An 18,000-nucleotide genomic window follows, 5' to 3' on the forward strand; every position below is an offset into this window, starting at 1 on the left:
CACCAAACTCCCTGACAGAGCTGGACCTGAGTCACAATGACCTGAGAAATTCTGGAGTTCAGCTTCTCTCTAAGGGACTGTCTAGTCCTAACTGCAAACTGCAGACATTAAGGTTGGTGTTAGAAATGTCTTTGTAAAGGATTATTATTAGGACTAGTGTGGCACATTATGGTTTGGTTGGTGTTTTTTATGTGTCTTAAGGCCTGTCCACACCAAGTCAATTTTTTCGGATGAAATTCACACAAAATTAAGCAGGTTAATAAACACAGTTATTTTAATTAGTCTGTACTCACTGAGGACGAAATGAAAATGAAAAAAAAATGCAATAATAAAAAAAAAACATTCGAAACTGTCTCGTTTGATGTGAAATTTCGTATGCCATAGAGTTCCTGACCAATTAAATAACGGCTTTTTATAGGGTTCCGATGTCAGCGATGTCATAAGTAGAATGACAAGCAGAAAAGGCTGACACAATGTATGATATTGTATTGTATGATATTGTATATGAGATATGTCTCATTAGGCCTATATGCCAAAGTCACAAAGAATTTACGTTACATCAGACTTTCCCAGGTTTTCAAGAGTGAGAACTCCACCACAGACAGCTTTCCCCACCACCTAACCATCATTTCACACAAGGACGTCGTTAGACCTATTTTGGGGGAGCTGAAGGCACCCTAAGATGATCAAAAGCCCCCTTAAAATATATAGTAACTAGGTGTACCGCAGAGCGGTACAAAATATGACCGCCGCCCAGTCAAGCACATGTTTTCCACAAATATAAGTCACGCTGAAAGGCATATATGATTCTAACCGTCTCACTGAATTGCATTATGCACACTCAATTCTCACTGGTATCTGCTAGACAACAAGTACCAAAATATGATTAGTTCATAGATTTCACATGTAATATACATTTTATACAACCCCACCCCCATCTTGCCTGTTCATAATTCTGAGAAATTCTTGAATTGTGTGGATGTGTGTGTGTACATGTTTATGTTTATGGGTGTGTGGGTGGGTGTGTGTGCGTGCATGTGCATGTGCTTGTGTGTTTGCCTGTTTATGTGCCTGTGTGTGTGCATGTGCATATGTCTACTGTGTGAGTATGTGTCATACATAGGATTACTCTGAATGTATGTGTGTGCGTGTGTATCTGTTTATGCACATGCGTGCATATGGAATGGGTTTACATGACCCCTGGAGGCAAACATACGCAAAAAATTCATCCTAGGCCCTACCCTCCTTTCGGGGGGTCCAGTCCAGCGGGGGGGCTACAGATCAAAATGAAAAACGATGGTTCCATGCTATCCATGTGGGGTTACATGCCCACCAAGTTTTGTACCCCAGTCTTTCAGTGTCGGGAATCCTTGTTGGTGTCATGCGGTCACTAAATGTACACATAAATTATTTTATTGTAAGGCCCCCATGAGCGAAAGTCCACGAAACTTGGCATGCATTAGGAGGGTGTCATAATGATCCTACACTTTCAATTTTGTGCAGTTTTGACCATGTCAGCCAGAGATATTGTGATGAAAACACCTAATGTTTTGCTTTTTAATTTTTTTTTTTTAATTTTTAACTAGGGTAGCTATACATGAAATAAGTGGTAATGGCCCCACGGTTTTCGAGATATTCACAGAAAACTGTCTCCGCCACCTACAGGCCAGTTGGTGTATAGTAACATAAATTAATTTATTGTGTGGCTCCCCATGAGCGAATTCCCGAAACTTGGCGTGCATTCAGAGGGTGTCATAATGATCCTACACTTCCAATTTTGTGCAGTTTTGACTATGTTTGGTCACAGATACGTGATTACAACACCTCATTTTTACTTTTTGTGTTTAACTCATTGAGTGCCAACAACGTAATATTACATTTTTTCCTTCCCATCGTTGAGTGCCAAAAGCGTAATAATACGTTTTTTAGTTTTTTTAAATTACGAATCTAGACACTCTAACACACCTTATATGTGATTTTGGGAACTCTGTGATGAATTGAAATGAAATATATGACGATCGTGAAACTCATGAAAACGCACAATCTGGACATTTTATCTGGACATTTTATCATAACTCGGTTGCCGCTTTGGGTCGAATCAGTGACGCATGCACGTCAGGTCAAAACCAGGCCATTTTCATGGGTCTATCACTAGGTGGCAGTCTCGCCTGGTCTCGCTGATCACTTCCCGGAACGTTTACACAAGTAAGTAACAGGCAACACTTCATATTTCATGAAAGACGTTATATCTCCATTTCTAGAAAAACATTTTGATGAAAACTAGCCACTGTTTAGCTTGGGATTTCTCAGGAACAGAAGGCGTGTAGAAATACACGGTTTGCACCCACCCGAGCTTAAAGCCTCACCTTTTAATCGAGCTATTGTATGTGTTCATAGCTATAACACAGAATATGCTGTGGCTGTACAAAAATCATCAACAATGGTCTAGATTGCTGGCACTCTAGGACAAAGCTCCCGAAAACAGCTTGGCATTCAATGAGTTAACATTCTTTGTGAATATGGGCCCAGACTGACCTGCCGAGCAAATTCAATGTTAATGCCCGTACACACAAGTCCGATTTTCCTTTTCATTATTATGACCGCCCGGCGCCTTGTAGCGCGGTGGTCATATAGGTTTAGTCAGATTTTTTTTTTTTTTTTTTTTTTTTTTTTTTCTTTTTCGCATGTCCAAATTTCCGTCAATGATTCCCGGGACACTGAAAGACCGGGGTAGACAAAACTTGGTGGGCATGTAACCCCATATGGATAGCATGGAACCATCGTTTTCGTTTTGATCTGTAGCCCCCACGCTGGACTGCACCCCGAAAGGAGGGTAGGGCAGACACAGTTTTCTGTGAATATCTCGAGAACCGTGGGTTTAGGAGGACCACCTTTTTTTTGTATGTTGATCTCAAGGGGCCATGTCAGCCCATTCCATAACCACTAATTTCATGTATAAGCGCCACCTAGTTAAACACAAAAAGTAAAAATGAGGTGTTGTAATTGTAGGTATCTGTGACCTAACATAGTCAAAACTGCACGAAATTGGAAGTGTAGGATCATTTTGACACCTTCTGAATGCACGCCAAGTTTAGGTGGAATTTTGTTCATGGGGGCCACACAATAAATTAATTTATATTACTATACACCAACTGGCCTGTAGGTGGCGGAGACAGTTTTCTGTGAATATCTCGAGAACCGTGGGGGCCTAGGGGGTCCACCTTTTTTGTATGTTGGTCTTAAGGGGGCATGTCAACCCATCCCATTACCACTTATTTCATGTATAGCGCCACCTAGTTAAAAATTAAAAAGCAAAAAATTAGGTGTTTTCATCTCAATATCTCTGGCTGACAAGGTCAAAACTGCACGAAATTAAAAGTGTAGGATCATTATGACACCCTCTGAATGCATGCCAAGTTTTGTGTACTTTTCGTTCATGGGGGCCTTACAATAAAATAATTTATGTGTACATTTAGTGGCATACACCAACAAAGGATTCGGGACACTGAAAGACCGGGGTACACAAAACTTGGTGGGCATGTACCCCCACATGGATAGCATGGAACCGTCATTTTTCGTTTTCATCTGCAGCCCCCCCGCTGGACTGGACCCCCCGAAAGGAGGGTAGGGCAAACACAGTTCTCTGTGAATCTTTTATGGTATGTTGGTCTCAAGGGCCCACATCAACCTGGCTCATAATCACTCATTTGTGATTTGCCCCCCCCCCCCCGGTAAAAAATGAAAATCAGTAGGATTAAAAGAAAGCCAAAATAAATATTCATCATCATCATCATGGCTGCATTTTTCAGTATTGGTGGTTTATCGTTTGTCCACTAGATGGCGATCGTTGCAGTGAGGCGTAATTTTGTTGGAAGTTAAAAGTGGGTTGGAAAAAACAATGGGCCTTCATACAAGGACTGTAATTTACATAGCGAACATCTAATAAGGATAGGGACGATGTTCACATGAAGTGTAATTCCCATTTCTTCTTGAAGCGAAATAAATCTCAGGATGTTTATCGGACATGCTTGGTTTTACTGCAGGATGCGTTAATCTTGTAATATCAATAAGGACCTAGGTAATGTTACCGTTAAGCGTTGGTTGAGTGATGGAGGCATTTGATTTATTGCATTTGTAGAAAACTATAAATGCGGTTATACCAAACAAATTGATAGCAGCACTGTTTGTATCTTTCGACTGTCATTTATTGCCGTGCTACAAAATCATTCTGTGCAATGGAAGATTTACCAACGTTACACCGGTCTGATACAGTTTTGCCTATACATGCGTGAGACTGAGACGCCTGTTTATTTTGTTTTAAGTGCGTGCAGGGTGTGAGAGGGGAATCGATGTGCTTTGATTACAGCTTGGTAGTTGTAGTCTGTGAAATTAAAAAGCACGTGTGTGTGAAGTATCAAACAATGACACCTTCATTTCATTATGGCTGTTTTAGCAAAACACCTTAAGCTACTGTGTAGTGGGTCCCATTTAAGTGGCTACTTCATTGGCGCTTTCCTTGACTCATGGAGCTGCGTGAATGTTATTACAACTTTTCGCCCGCGATATGACAGTTTAAGTCCGCTTGATACTGTAAGGCGTAAGCCATTGGTTTCCAAAGGAGATTTTATTTGTGTCGCCAGCATAGCCTATTGACAATTTATGTTGTCATTAGGCCTACCTTATAATCCTACCTGTAGCTTAGGGAAGCTAACAACTTTCTATTAGGATCTAGTATGTTAGTTACCGTTTTGTCATAACTCCCTGATGCATTTTTGCATTTAGAATAGCCAGAGCGTGTATATCTCAATCGGAAAATTAAACAATATCGGGTGCCTATGGACTAGGCTGGGTGAACCCAGCCTGATCTGCCCGCTATTTATTTTTTGATTTCTTAAAAGATTGAGCTTGGTCTGATGAAAGCCAGACTAGCCATGGACCTCAGTTAAACAATGCAAGGGAACATGAATCAGCCTATATTTGCACTAACAATAACGGACAAAAGCTCTTCAACTTTGGCCCGTTAAAATGTGTATGAACAGTCTAGCGGCGCATTTCATCAAGGCCCATTTGGACATGTCAGTTATTTGCACCACTGGTTAGATGTAAAACAGCATTTTCGTTTCAGACTAGGCTACTGTTACTTAATTTGTGCATTAACAATAGCGTTTCAGACTACTGTTACTTAATTTGTGCATTGACAATAAAGTATTACATGAACTAAAGATGACTAAAATCTTATGTAGAAGAAGAAACATTCACAAAAAATCCATCCATCCAAAATGACCTTTGTTTTGATAGCTGTTGAAAACGACATGGAACTGACAGAGATGGTTTTGTTTATAAATACATAAAAAATAAATAAATAAATAACATTATGCTGATACCTTTTGCTTTTCCCAAATACAATGTAGCCTACAGGTGTAAGTGACCTTTCATCAATCCAGTTGCAATGGATGAACTGTGATGAACTGCCCTACTTGTGATTGTTTAGAGATTTTAAAGGTTTTATAACAATTCTACATCTTCTTTGGCTATTCTACAATCTATTCACCTTTTCAGCACCAGTAGGGTACTTTCTGTGCAGCCCCACACACACTCAGGCATGCCAAATAAGCATACACAAAAGTTTCAAGAGTGGGGATGGAGTAAAATATGGAGACAAATTGAAGTGTGATTTATTTTCGCGGAACGGATGTACAGGACTGAGCGGCGGTCATATTTTGTACCGCTATGCGGTACATCTAGTTAGCTTTTGCTGTGTGTTGGATCATCGTCATACAAGCTGATCAATTTTTACCACTTGTTGCAGCAGTGCGATTTTATCCCATGCTCATTTCTACAGGCTGTCTCTGTGCCTCCGCTCCTTAGCAGACACATTTTGACGTAGCCTGCGTGTGAAATGGTTTCGTGAGATGTACATGATATAGGCTATGGCCGTTTTATAGCGTGTTGGCGTATAGCATTTTGGCATGTAACATTTTAAATGAGGCCTTGCCTACAGTACAACTTGTTAAGCTACACCAGTCCGCCCAAATGGCATACCTCGAGTCCAATATCACGGGCACCCTGGCTGCAGCTTGCAGATCAGGGCTAGGCTCAATGTGGGGCAGAGTGCAACGTTGAGCTCAGCCCAAAATCAGCTCGTCATTCCCTGCTGACCTCTCTGTGTCCGTCTATTTACCCGGACTCGGAGTTCAAATTTTTCTCAAGGAAGAATGCTTAACTGGGGTGGGTGTATGGTGCACTAATAGACACTAATAGAATAGACAAGGGATGGCCGTAAGCTTTAATTTCCCCAGCACCTCTCAAGCCAATGCACGGTTCCATGAATGATCAAGGCTATAATCTGTTTCAAATCTTGATGATTTTATGAGTTCTCCCTGCTTACTGAAAGTCGCTGTGTGAACCTGCGTGACGTGAGTGCGAGAAATAGAATCGAAATATTAAAATAATGCATCGGACTTGGTGTGTACACTTTGAGTTCAAAAATTTCACACACAAATTTTTCGCATTTTCTGTATGTATGTGTTTTATGTATGTGTATGTGATTTGGCATGGGAATGATCTGCGAAAGATCACTTGATTGTGTTGATTTATCGGGGCACATTGTATCCCTTAGATTTATCCATCTCTGCAATATTTTGTCTTTATTTGTGTTGTTATGCAGACTTGCTGAATGCAAACTCTCAGAGAACGCCTGTGGAATTGTGGCTGCTGTTCTACAGTCAACAAACTCCCTGACAGAGCTGGACCTGAGTCACAATGACCTGAGAGATTCTGGAGTTCAGCTTCTCTCTAAGGGACTGTCTAGTCCTAACTGCAAACTGCAGACATTAAGGTTGGTGTTAGAACTGTCTTTGTAAAGGATTATTATTAGGACTAGTGTGGCACATTATGGTTTGGTTGGTGTTTTTAGGATGAAATTCACACAAAATTAAGCAGGTTAATAAACACAGTTATTCTAATTAGTTTGTACTGAATTTGTTGCAATGTGTGTTTGATGTGAAATATGTGTGTGACCAATCAAATGTGATTTTGCAGGGTTCGAGGTCATCGATGTCATGGTTTTGAAAGTGGGATGAAAAAGTTATGTCTGTCATTACAGTCACCGAGGTTGATAGTGCGTATCGAATTGTGTGCTGTGCATGCGTGTGTCCTTGTGGGTGTGCCTGTGTGTGTGCATGCATGCATGCATACATATGTCTACTGTGTGTGTATGTGTTATACGTATGTTTACTGTGAATGTATGTGATCACTTGATTGTGTTGATTTAACGGGGCACATTGTATCCCTTAGCTTTATCCATCTCTGCAATATTTTGTCTTTATTTGTGTTGTTATGCAGATTTGCTGAATGCAAACTATCAGAGAAGTCCTGTGGAATTGTGGCTGCTGTTCTACAGTCACCAAACTCCCTGACAGAGCTGGACCTGAGTCACAATGACCTGAGAAATTCTGGAGTTCAGCTTCTCTCTAAGGGACTGTCTAGTCCTAACTGCAAACTGCAGACATTAAGGTTGGTGTTAGACATGTCTTTGTAAAGGATTATTATTAGGACTAGTGTGGCACATTATGGTTTGGTTGGTGTTTTATGTGTCTTAAGGCCTGTCCACACCAAGTCCAATTTTTCGGATGAAATTCACACAAAATTAAGCAGGTTAATAAACACAGTTATTCTAATTAGTCTGTACTCACTGAGGACGAAATGAAAATGAAAAAAAAAAAATGCAATAATAAAAAAAAAAAACATTCGAAACTGTCTCGTTTGATGTGAAATTTCGTATGCAATAGAGTTCCTGACCAATTAAATAACGGCTTTTTATAGGGTTCCGATGTCAGCGATGTCATAAGTAGAATGACAAGCAGAAAAGGCTGACACAATGTATGATATTGTATTGTATGATATTGTATATGAGATATGTCTCATTAGGCCTATATGCCAAAGTCACAAAGAATTTACGTTACATCAGACTTTCCCAGGTTTTCAAGAGTGAGAACTCCACCACAGACAGCTTTCCCCACCACCTAACCATCATTTCACACAAGGACGTCGTTAGACCTATTTTGGGGGAGCTGAAGGCACCCTAAGATGATCAAAAGCCCCCTAAAAATATATAGTAACTAGGTGTACCGCAGAGCGGTACAAAATATGACCGCCGCCCAGTCAAGCACATGTTTTCCACAAATATAAGTCACGCTGAAAGGCATATATGATTCTAACCGTCTCACTGAATTGCATTATGCACACTCAATTCTCACTGGTATCTGCTAGACAACAAGTACCAAAATATGATTAGTTCATAGATTTCACATGTAATATACATTTTATACAACCCCACCCCCATCTTGCCTGTTCATAATTCTGAGAAATTCTTGAATTGTGTGGATGTGTGTGTGTACATGTTTATGTTTATGGGTGTGTGGGTGGGTGTGTGTGCGTGCATGTGCATGTGCTTGTGTGTTTGCCTGTTTATGTGCCTGTGTGTGTGCATGTGCATATGTCTACTGTGTGAGTATGTGTCATACATAGGATTACTCTGAATGTATGTGTGTGCGTGTGTATCTGTTTATGCACATGTGTGCATATGGAATGGGTTTACATGACCCCTGGAGGCAAACATACGCAAAAAATTCATCCTAGGCCCTACCCTCCTTTCGGGGGGTCCAGTCCAGCGGGGGGGCTACAGATCAAAATGAAAAACGATGGTTCCATGCTATCCATGTGGGGTTACATGCCCACCAAGTTTCGTGTACCCCAGTCTTTCAGTGTCCCGGGAATCCTTGTTGGTGTACGGTCACTAAATGTACACATAAATTATTTTATTGTAAGGCCCCCCATGAACGAAAGTCCACGAAACTTGGCATGCATTCGGAGGGTGTCATAATGATCCTACACTTTCAATTTTGTGCAGTTTTGACCATGTCAGCCAGAGATATTGTGATGAAAACACCTAATGTTTTGCTTTTTAATTTTTAACTAGGGGGCGCTATACATGAAATAAGTGGTAATGGCCCTACGGTTTTCGAGATATTCACAGAAAACTGTCTCCGGCCACCTACAGGCCAGTTGGTGTATAGTAACATAAATTAATTTATTGTGTGGCTCCCCATGAACGGAATTCCACGAAACTTGGCGTGCATTCAGAGGGTGTCATAATGATCCTACACTTCCAATTTTGTGCAGTTTTGACTATGTTTGGTCACAGATACCGGCGATTACAACACCTCATTTTTACTTTTTTGTGTTTAACTCATTGAGTGCCAACAACGTAATATTACGTTTTTCCTTCCCATGCGTTGAGTGCCAAAAACGTAATATTACGTTTTTAGTTTTTTTTTTAAATTACGAAACTAGACACTCTAACACACCTTATATGTGATTTTGGGAACTCTGTGATGAATTGAAATGAAATATATGACGATCGTGAAACTCATGAAAACGCACAATCTGGACATTTTATCTGGACATTTTATCATAACTCGGTTGCCGCTTTGGGTCGAATCAGTGACGCATGCACGTCAGGTCAAAACCAGGCCATTTTCATGGGTCTATCACTAGGTGGCAGTCTCGCCTGGTCTCGCTGATCACTTCCCGGAACGTTTACACAAGTAAGTAACAGGCAACACTTCATATTTCATGAAAGACGTTATATCTCCATTTCTAGAAAAAAATTTTGATGAAAACTAGCCACTGTTTAGCTTGGGATTTCTCAGGAACAGAGGCGTGTAGAAATACACGGTTTGCACCCACCGAGAGCTTAAAGCCTCACCTTTTAATCGAGCTATTGTATGTGTTCATAGCTATAACACAGAATATGCTGTGGCTGTACAAAAATCATCAACAATGGTCTAGATTGCTGGCACTCTAGGACAAAGCTCCCGAAAACAGCTTGGCATTCAATGAGTTAACATTCTTTGTGAATATGGGCCCAGACTGACCTGCCGAGCAAATTCAATGTTAATGCCCGTACACACAAGTCCGATTTTCCTTTTCATTATTAGCTTTTGCTGTGTGTTGGATCATCGTCATACAAGCTGATCAATTTTTACCACTTGTTGCAGCAGTGCGATTTTATCCCATGCTCATTTCTACAGGCTGTCTCTGTGCCTCCGCTCCTTAGCAGACACATTTTGACGTAGCCTGCGTGTGAAATGGTTTCGTGAGATGTACATGATATAGGCTATGGCCGTTTTATAGCGTGTTGGCGTATAGCATTTTGGCATGTAACATTTTAAATGAGGCCTTGCCTACAGTACAACTTGTTAGGCTACACCAGTCCGCCCAAATGGCATACCTCGAGTCCAATATGCGGGCACCCCTGGCTGCAGCTTGCAGATCGGGGCTGGGCTCAATGTGGGGCAGAGTGCAACGTTGAGCTCAGCCCAAAATCAGCTCGTCATTCCCTGCTGACCTCTCTGTGTCCGTCTATTTACCCGGACTCGGAGTTCAAATTTTTCTCAAGGAAGAATGCTTAACTGGGGTGGGTGTATGGTGCACTAATAGACACTAATAGAATAGACAAGGGATGGCCGTAAGCTTTAATTTCCCCAGCACCTCTCAAGCCAATGCACGGTTCCATGAATGATCAAGGCTATAATCTGTTTCAAATCTTGATGATTTTATGAGTTCTCCCTGCTTACTGAAAGTCGCTGTGTGAACCTGCGTGACGTGAGTGCGAAATAGAATGCGAAATATTAAAATAATCGCATCGGACTTGGTGTGTACACTTTGAGTGCAAAAATTTCACACACAAATTTTTCGCATTTTCTGTATGTATGTGTTTTATGTATGTGTATGTGATTTGGCATGGGAATGATCTGCGAAAGATCACTTGATTGTGTTGATTTATCGGGGCACATTGTATCCCTTACATTTATCCATCTCTGCAATATTTTGTCTTTATTTGTGTTGTTATGCAGACTTGCTGAATGCAAACTCTCAGAGAACGCCTGTGGAATTGTGGCTGCTGTTCTACAGTCACCAAACTCCCTGACAGAGCTGGACCTGAGTCACAATGACCTGAGAGATTCTGGAGTTCAGCTTCTCTCTAAGGGACTGTCTAGTCCTAACTGCAAACTGCAGACATTAAGGTTGGTGTTAGACATGTCTTTGTAAAGGATTATTATTAGGACTAGTGTGGCACATTATGGTTTGGTTGGTGTTTTATATGTGTTTTAAGGCCTGTCCACACCAAGTTCAGTTTTTCGGATGAAATTCACACAAAATTAAGCAGGTTAATAAACACAGTTATTCTAATTAGTTTGTACTCACCGAGGACGGAATTTGTTGCAATGAAAAAAAACATTCGAAACTGTCTCGTTTGATGTGAAATATCGTATGCGATAGAGGTCCTGACCAATCAAATAATGATTTTGCAGGGTTCCGATGTCATCGATGTCATGGTTTTGAAAGTGGGATGAAAAAGTTACTAAAAAGGCTACAAGCTGTCATAACAGTACAGTCACCGAGGTTGATAGTCACGTATCGTAACCATGCTAATTACCAACCAATTATTTTGAAAATTCTAAAACTATTGTTTTTTAACACTTCAAAATAACATTTGATAAATGAACCTTACATTTTTCAGTAACCATAGGTGTGTAGATTTGAACAAAATCTAGTTTGGTTCTTACCGCTTTTACTGCCTGAAATATCCAATTTTTTTTACCTATTCCCATCACACAGAATTCATGTCGCAATTCAAAATTCCACTGGAGCTCCAAGCAGATTTGTACACACAGCCTTACAAGACTGATACACTTATGGTGTGGGTGCTTGTGTTTCTTTAGGAATCCGTCTTGGTTTGTATAGAAATGAATATTAAGTGACACATACACGTAAGAGGTTGGTCATACGGGACGGTTGGTAATACGTGACGTTCCGATATTCTTTTCAGGACGTGGCAGTTTCTTAACGTTGAAGTCATTTGGTGGCTGAAGCAGTAACTGCAAGTGCTAAATAGATCAGCAAGAGAGTATTAACACATCCCGGTACAAACATCTTGGGAGCTGTTTACTGTCGATCGGGAAGGACAGAGAAGAGGGAGTGTCTGCCATAGTGGGACTAACTTAGCGTTAACGTTACAACTTGGTGGACGTTGGAAAAGCCTTGAGTGGAAACCGTTAGCCTGGAAGCTCACCGCGTGCGTAGCCAACTTTCCCAACTCAACAGCGATTCTCAGGGCAACGGTTGCCTCTCGTCTTCCCTGCCCACCAGTGACCAGTCTCTGCTGCTGGCCCTGCTAAGAGGTGTTTGTGTTTGTTGTTTGTCGCCTCAAATGTACTGTAGCCTACGGTTTGCTTTACACATTCTTTTAGTGACCTAGTGGCACAGTCAACGTAGATTAAGCCTAACATGTAGACTAGTTAACACGGAGGATTTTTCTTGAAAGAAAAGTCGGTGTCCATGGACTGAACCTGATGGGCTCAACCGATTGTGTTTCGTGGTTCGACTGCACTGCACTGGCCTACAGTATGTCATATGTGACGTGTTAAGTATACATCTTCACTCTGGGGTTTCATGACGTATCTGGTGTGTACAGGCTTTTAATTATAAAATGCCCCCCCCCCCCTCTCTCTCTCTCAGACTCAGCAAGTGTGGTGTGTCAGATGAAGGTTATGTTTGCCTGGCTCTGGCCATGATGATAAACCCCTCCTGTGTGAAAGAGCTGTACGTGAACAACAATCATTCTGGAGGATCAGCACAGAAGCTGTTATCTGCTACACTGGAGGATCCTCACCGCAAAGTTGAAACACTTCAGTATGTAATCTAGAGAACCAGAAACATCAAGTTGTAGTCTGGATTTATTTGTTTATTTAAATTGTATGTGTTTGTTTATTTATTTATATATACATACATACATACATACATACATACATACATACATACATACATACATACTTACCAGGGTAGGAATTTCACGGCAGCCACGACGGCCATGGCCGTCGATGCCCCTTGCGTTTGCCGTGATGCCCCTTTGAAAATCAGAGGTTTACAGGCCACAGTGGCCTTGGTGCCCCCTTCTTTCAATATTTTGCTTTGCGTCAGACTAATAGCTATTTTTATTTAGCCTATATCCTGTCAAAATAATCTTAGCATTCACAGCGCAAATTAATTTTGTCTTTCACGCAGTGGAGTGACAGTGCACGGCAAGAAAGTGCGTCCAAAATCACCCATTCTTCTCAGTTGAACTGCTCCCGAAGTAGCCTACTCATCACACAGACATCAGAAGTATCACATCACATGAAAGAGCTTTTTTCAGCTTTTAAACGATGTTAGCTGCTAATTGCTGTGGTGAACGGTTTGCGAGGAAAGTAAATATTATAAGGGTAAGGCTATTTGCACCCCTGGTACAATTAGCAGTGTATGCTATTCGTACCCTGGTGCAATTGACCTGTCGCTAAGCTCCGCCCCCCACTGTTACCGTGTGAAAACTCGGACAAATAAACCAGACTTGATTAGAAATACATTGTGGACAATGGCAGCTGGCAGTATATGAAAGCAGGCTTTGAGGACGTTTTGGTCGATAAAATATTTACTTTCCTCCAGAAGCTATCAAAAGGGACTTAATTATGCTATTATATGGAGGGGTGTATTCAAAACTTTAGAATACATACAAGGTGACAAGCAGTTGTGGCGAGTAGCCGTGCAAATCACCGTGCAAAAACCACTGACGTTAATGCTAGCTAGCTAGCTAGTGGAAGATTGATACTAAGATATGTTAGGTTACGTTAATATTTGATGTAGTAAGAATATAGTAGTTGGTTAATGGGCATTTTCATCTTGGGATTTAACAGGGACCCTGTGCCCACGTTGTTGGCTTAGTAGCCTACATTACGTCGAGCTGTTGCAAACGCGAGAGACGTCCTGTAGGCTACTGTTGATGAAAATATACCCCGTTTTCTAGCCTCTCGGGGTACCGGCTATCAGTATTACACGTCCCCCATGCAAAACGTTTGACCATGGTTATTCGTCTGGGTTTTTTGAGTTAATAAACTCCATAAATAACCATTAATTTGTCATTTTATGCCTCCTCCCTGTTGTTTCCTATGGAGTTGTCCGAGCTGATGTCCGAGTCCCGTTGAGGCTGGACTGTCATCATCAGCGTTCTAAGGGTGGCGCTTAGCGACAGGTCAATTAGAAGTGAATTATATTCATACCCCGGTGCACACAGCAATGTGTCCTATTAGTACCCCGTCTGGTACAAATATCAATGTATGCTATTCGTACCCCGGTGCACACAGCAATGTGTTGTTCTATTAATACCCCGTCTGGTACAAATACCAGTGTATGCTATGTGTACCATTTATTCTGGCATATTGATCACACAATGTAATAACTAGATGTACCGCAGAGCGGTACAAAATATGACGCCGCCCAGTCCAGCACATTTTTTCCACAAAAATAAGTCACGCTTGTCAAATTGTGTTCATTTTCTACTTTGTTCCTTTTTTGTGTGTTTGTAATTGAGTGTTTGCAGAGTGTGTGGTTGTTTTTGTGTATATGTGTTTTGTGTGTGTGTGTGTGTGTGTGTGTGTGTGTGTGTGTGTGTGTGTGTGTATGTATGTGTGTTTTTGTGTTTGTGTTGTGTGTGTCATGTGTGTCCATGTACTGTATGTGTGTGTGTGTGTGTGTGTGTGTGTGTGTATGTATGTGTGTTTATGTGTTTGTGTTGTGTGTGTCATGTGTGTCCATGTACTGTATGTGTGTGTGCATGTGTGTGTGTGTGTGTGTGTGTGTGTGTTTATGTGTCTTTGTGTATGTGTGTGTGTGTGTGTGTGTGTGTGTGTTTTGTTTTTGTTTTATGTGTCTTTGTGTATGTGTGTTTTATGTGTGTGTGTGTGTGTGTGTGTGTGTGTGTGTGTGTGTGTGTGTGTGTGTGTGTGTGTGTGTGTGTGTGTCTTTATGTATGTGTAGATAAATAAAGCAAATCAGGGAACCACATACTCTTTGCGATAAGTGCCATGCGATCTTTAACAACCATGGTGAGTCAGGACCTCAATTTAACATCCATGCAAAGGAAAACATCTCCTGCAGTACAGTGTCCCTGTCACTGCAATAGGACATTGGGATTGATATTTGTTTGGTGGCTTTTGGCCACAGGGAAGAATGCCACCTACTGGCCAGCCACCAACACCACTTCCAGCAGGAACCTACTCTTGCAAGGAGGTTTCTTATCCAAGTACTTACTAAGCCTGTTTAGCTTCAGTAATTCAGCAAAGTCAGGGTATCTGCTGGTCTGGCCGCTGGCTAAAAACAAAAGGTGAAAGGCATATATGATTCTAACCGTCTCACTGAATTGCATTATGCACACTCAATTCTCACTGGTATCTGCTAGACAACAAGTATGAAAACATGATTAGTTCATAGATTTCACATGTAAAATACATTTTATACAACCCCACCTCCATCTTGCCTGCTCATAATTCTGAGAAATTCTTGAATTGTGTGCATGTTCGTGTTTGTGTGTGTGTGTGCGTGCGTGCATGTCCTTGTGGGTGTGCCTGTGTGTGTGCATGTGCATGCATGCATACATATGTCTACTGTGTGTGTATGTGTTATACGTATGTTTACTGTGAATGTATGTGATCACTTGATTGTGTTGATTTATCGGGGCACATTGTATCCCTTAGATTTATCCATCTCTGCAATATTTTGTCTTTATTTGTGTTGTTATGCAGACTTGCTGAATGCAAACTATCAGAGAAGTCCTGTGGAATTGTGGCTGCTGTTCTACAGTCACCAAACTCCCTGACAGAGCTGGACCTGAGTCACAATGACCTGAGAAATTCTGGAGTTCAGCTTCTCTCTAAGGGACTGTCTAGTCCTAACTGCAAACTGCAGACATTAAGGTTGGTGTTAGACATGTCTTTGTAAAGGATTATTATTAGGACTAGTGTGGCACATTATGGTTTGGTTGGTGTTTTATGTGTCTTAAGGCCTGTCCACACCAAGTCCAATTTTTCGGATGAAATTCACACAAAATTAAGCAGGTTAATAAACACAGTTATTCTAATTAGTCTGTACTCACTGAGGACGAAATGAAAATGAAAAAAAAAATGCAATAATAAAAAAAAAAAAAACATTCGAAACTGTCTCGTTTGATGTGAAATTTCGTATGCAATAGAGTTCCTGACCAATTAAATAACGGCTTTTTATAGGGTTCCGATGTCAGCGATGTCATAAGTAGAATGACAAGCAGAAAAGGCTGACACAATGTATGATATTGTATTGTATGATATTGTATATGAGATATGTCTCATTAGGCCTATATGCCAAAGTCACAAAGAATTTACGTTACATCAGACTTTCCCAGGTTTTCAAGAGTGAGAACTCCACCACAGACAGCTTTCCCCACCACCTAACCATCATTTCACACAAGGACGTCGTTAGACCTATTTTGGGGGAGCTGAAGCCACCCTAAGAATCCACCCTAAGATGATCAAAAGCCGGTATTCAAAAAAAAATATATAGTATTTTTTTCCACAAAAATAAGTCACGCTTGTCAAATTGTGTTAATTTTCTACTTTGTTCTTTTTTTTGTGTGTTTGTAATTGAGTGTTTGCAGAGTGTGTGGTTGTTTTTTGTATAAAATATGTTTATGTGTTTGTGTTGTGTGTGTCATGTGTGTCCAGCACATGTTTTCCACAAAAATAAGTCATGTGTGTGTGCATGTGTGCAGTGTGTGTGTGTGTGTGCATGTGTGTGTGTCTTTATGTATGTGTAGATAAATAAAGCAAATCAGGGAACCACATACTCTTTGCGATAAGTGCTATGCGATCTTTAACAACCATGGTGAGTCAGGACCTCAATTTAACATCCATGTAAAGGAAAACATCTCCTGCAGTACAGTGTCCCTGTCACTGCAATAGGACATTGGGATTGATATTTGTTTGGTGGCTTTTGGCCACAGGGAAGAATGCCACCTACTGGCCAGCCACCAACACCACTTCCAGCAGGAACCTACTCTTGCAAGGAGGTTTCTTATCCAAGTACTTACTAAGCCTGCTTAGCTTCAGTAATTCAGCAAAGTCAGGGTATCTGCTGGTCTGGCCGCTGGCTAAAAACAAAAGGTGAAAGGCATATATGATTCTAACCGTCTCACTGAATTGCATTATGCACACTCAATTCTCACTGGTATCTGCTAGACAACAAGTATGAAAACATGATTAGTTCATAGATTTCACATGTAAAATACATTTTATACAACCCCACCTCCATCTTGCCTGCTCATAATTCTGAGAAATTCTTGAATTGTGTGCATGTTCGTGGTTTTGTGTGTGTGTGTGTGTGTGTGTGTGTGTGCATGCGTGCATGTCCTTGTGGGTGTGCCTGTGTGTGTGCATGTGCATGCATGCATACATATGTCTACTGTGTGTGTATGTGTTATACGTATGTTTACTGTGAATGTATGTGATCACTTGATTGTGTTGATTTAACGGGGCACATTGTATCCCTTAGCTTTATCCATCTCTGCAATATGTTGTCTTTATTTGTGTTGTTATGCAGATTTGCTGAATGCAAACTATCAGAGAAGTCCTGTGGAATTGTGGCTGCTGTTCTACAGTCACCAAACTCCCTGACAGAGCTGGACCTGAGTCACAATGACCTGAGAAATTCTGGAGTTCAGCTTCTCTCTAAGGGACTGTCTAGTCCTAACTGCAAACTGCAGACATTAAGGTTGGTGTTAGAAATGTCTTTGTAAAGGATTATTATTAGGACTAGTGTGGGACATTATGGTTTGGTTGGTGTTTTATGTGTCTTAAGGCCTGTCCACACCAAGTCCAATTTTTCGGATGAAATTCACACAAAATTAAGCAGGTTAATAAACACAGTTATTCTAATTAGTCTGTACTCACTGAGGACGAAATGAAAATGAAAAAAAAAATGCAATAATAAAAAAAAAAACATTCGAAACTGTCTCGTTTGATGTGAAATTTCGTATGCAATAGAGTTCCTGACCAATTAAATAACGGCTTTTTATAGGGTTCCGATGTCAGC

At 40.9% G+C, this 18,000-nt stretch overlaps 1 protein-coding gene across 1 annotated transcript; it reads left to right on the top strand.

Moving 5' to 3' along the window:
- Window positions 1–5: 5 nt before the first annotated feature.
- Window positions 6–17,712, top strand: LOC125290155 (ribonuclease inhibitor-like; the record flags this gene model as incomplete). The annotated part of the gene is made up of 7 exons (XM_048237101.1): window positions 6–112; window positions 6,668–6,838; window positions 7,345–7,515; window positions 10,920–11,090; window positions 12,586–12,759; window positions 15,681–15,851; window positions 17,509–17,712. Coding segments are annotated over 7 exons (1,161 nt in total), but the record flags the coding sequence as incomplete, so codon positions are not given.
- Window positions 17,713–18,000: the final 288 nt, after the last annotated feature.

Source organism: Alosa alosa, unplaced genomic scaffold (assembly GCF_017589495.1).
Source record: "Alosa alosa isolate M-15738 ecotype Scorff River unplaced genomic scaffold, AALO_Geno_1.1 AALO_1.0_unplaced_146, whole genome shotgun sequence".
NCBI lineage: Eukaryota > Metazoa > Chordata > Actinopteri > Clupeiformes > Clupeidae > Alosa > Alosa alosa.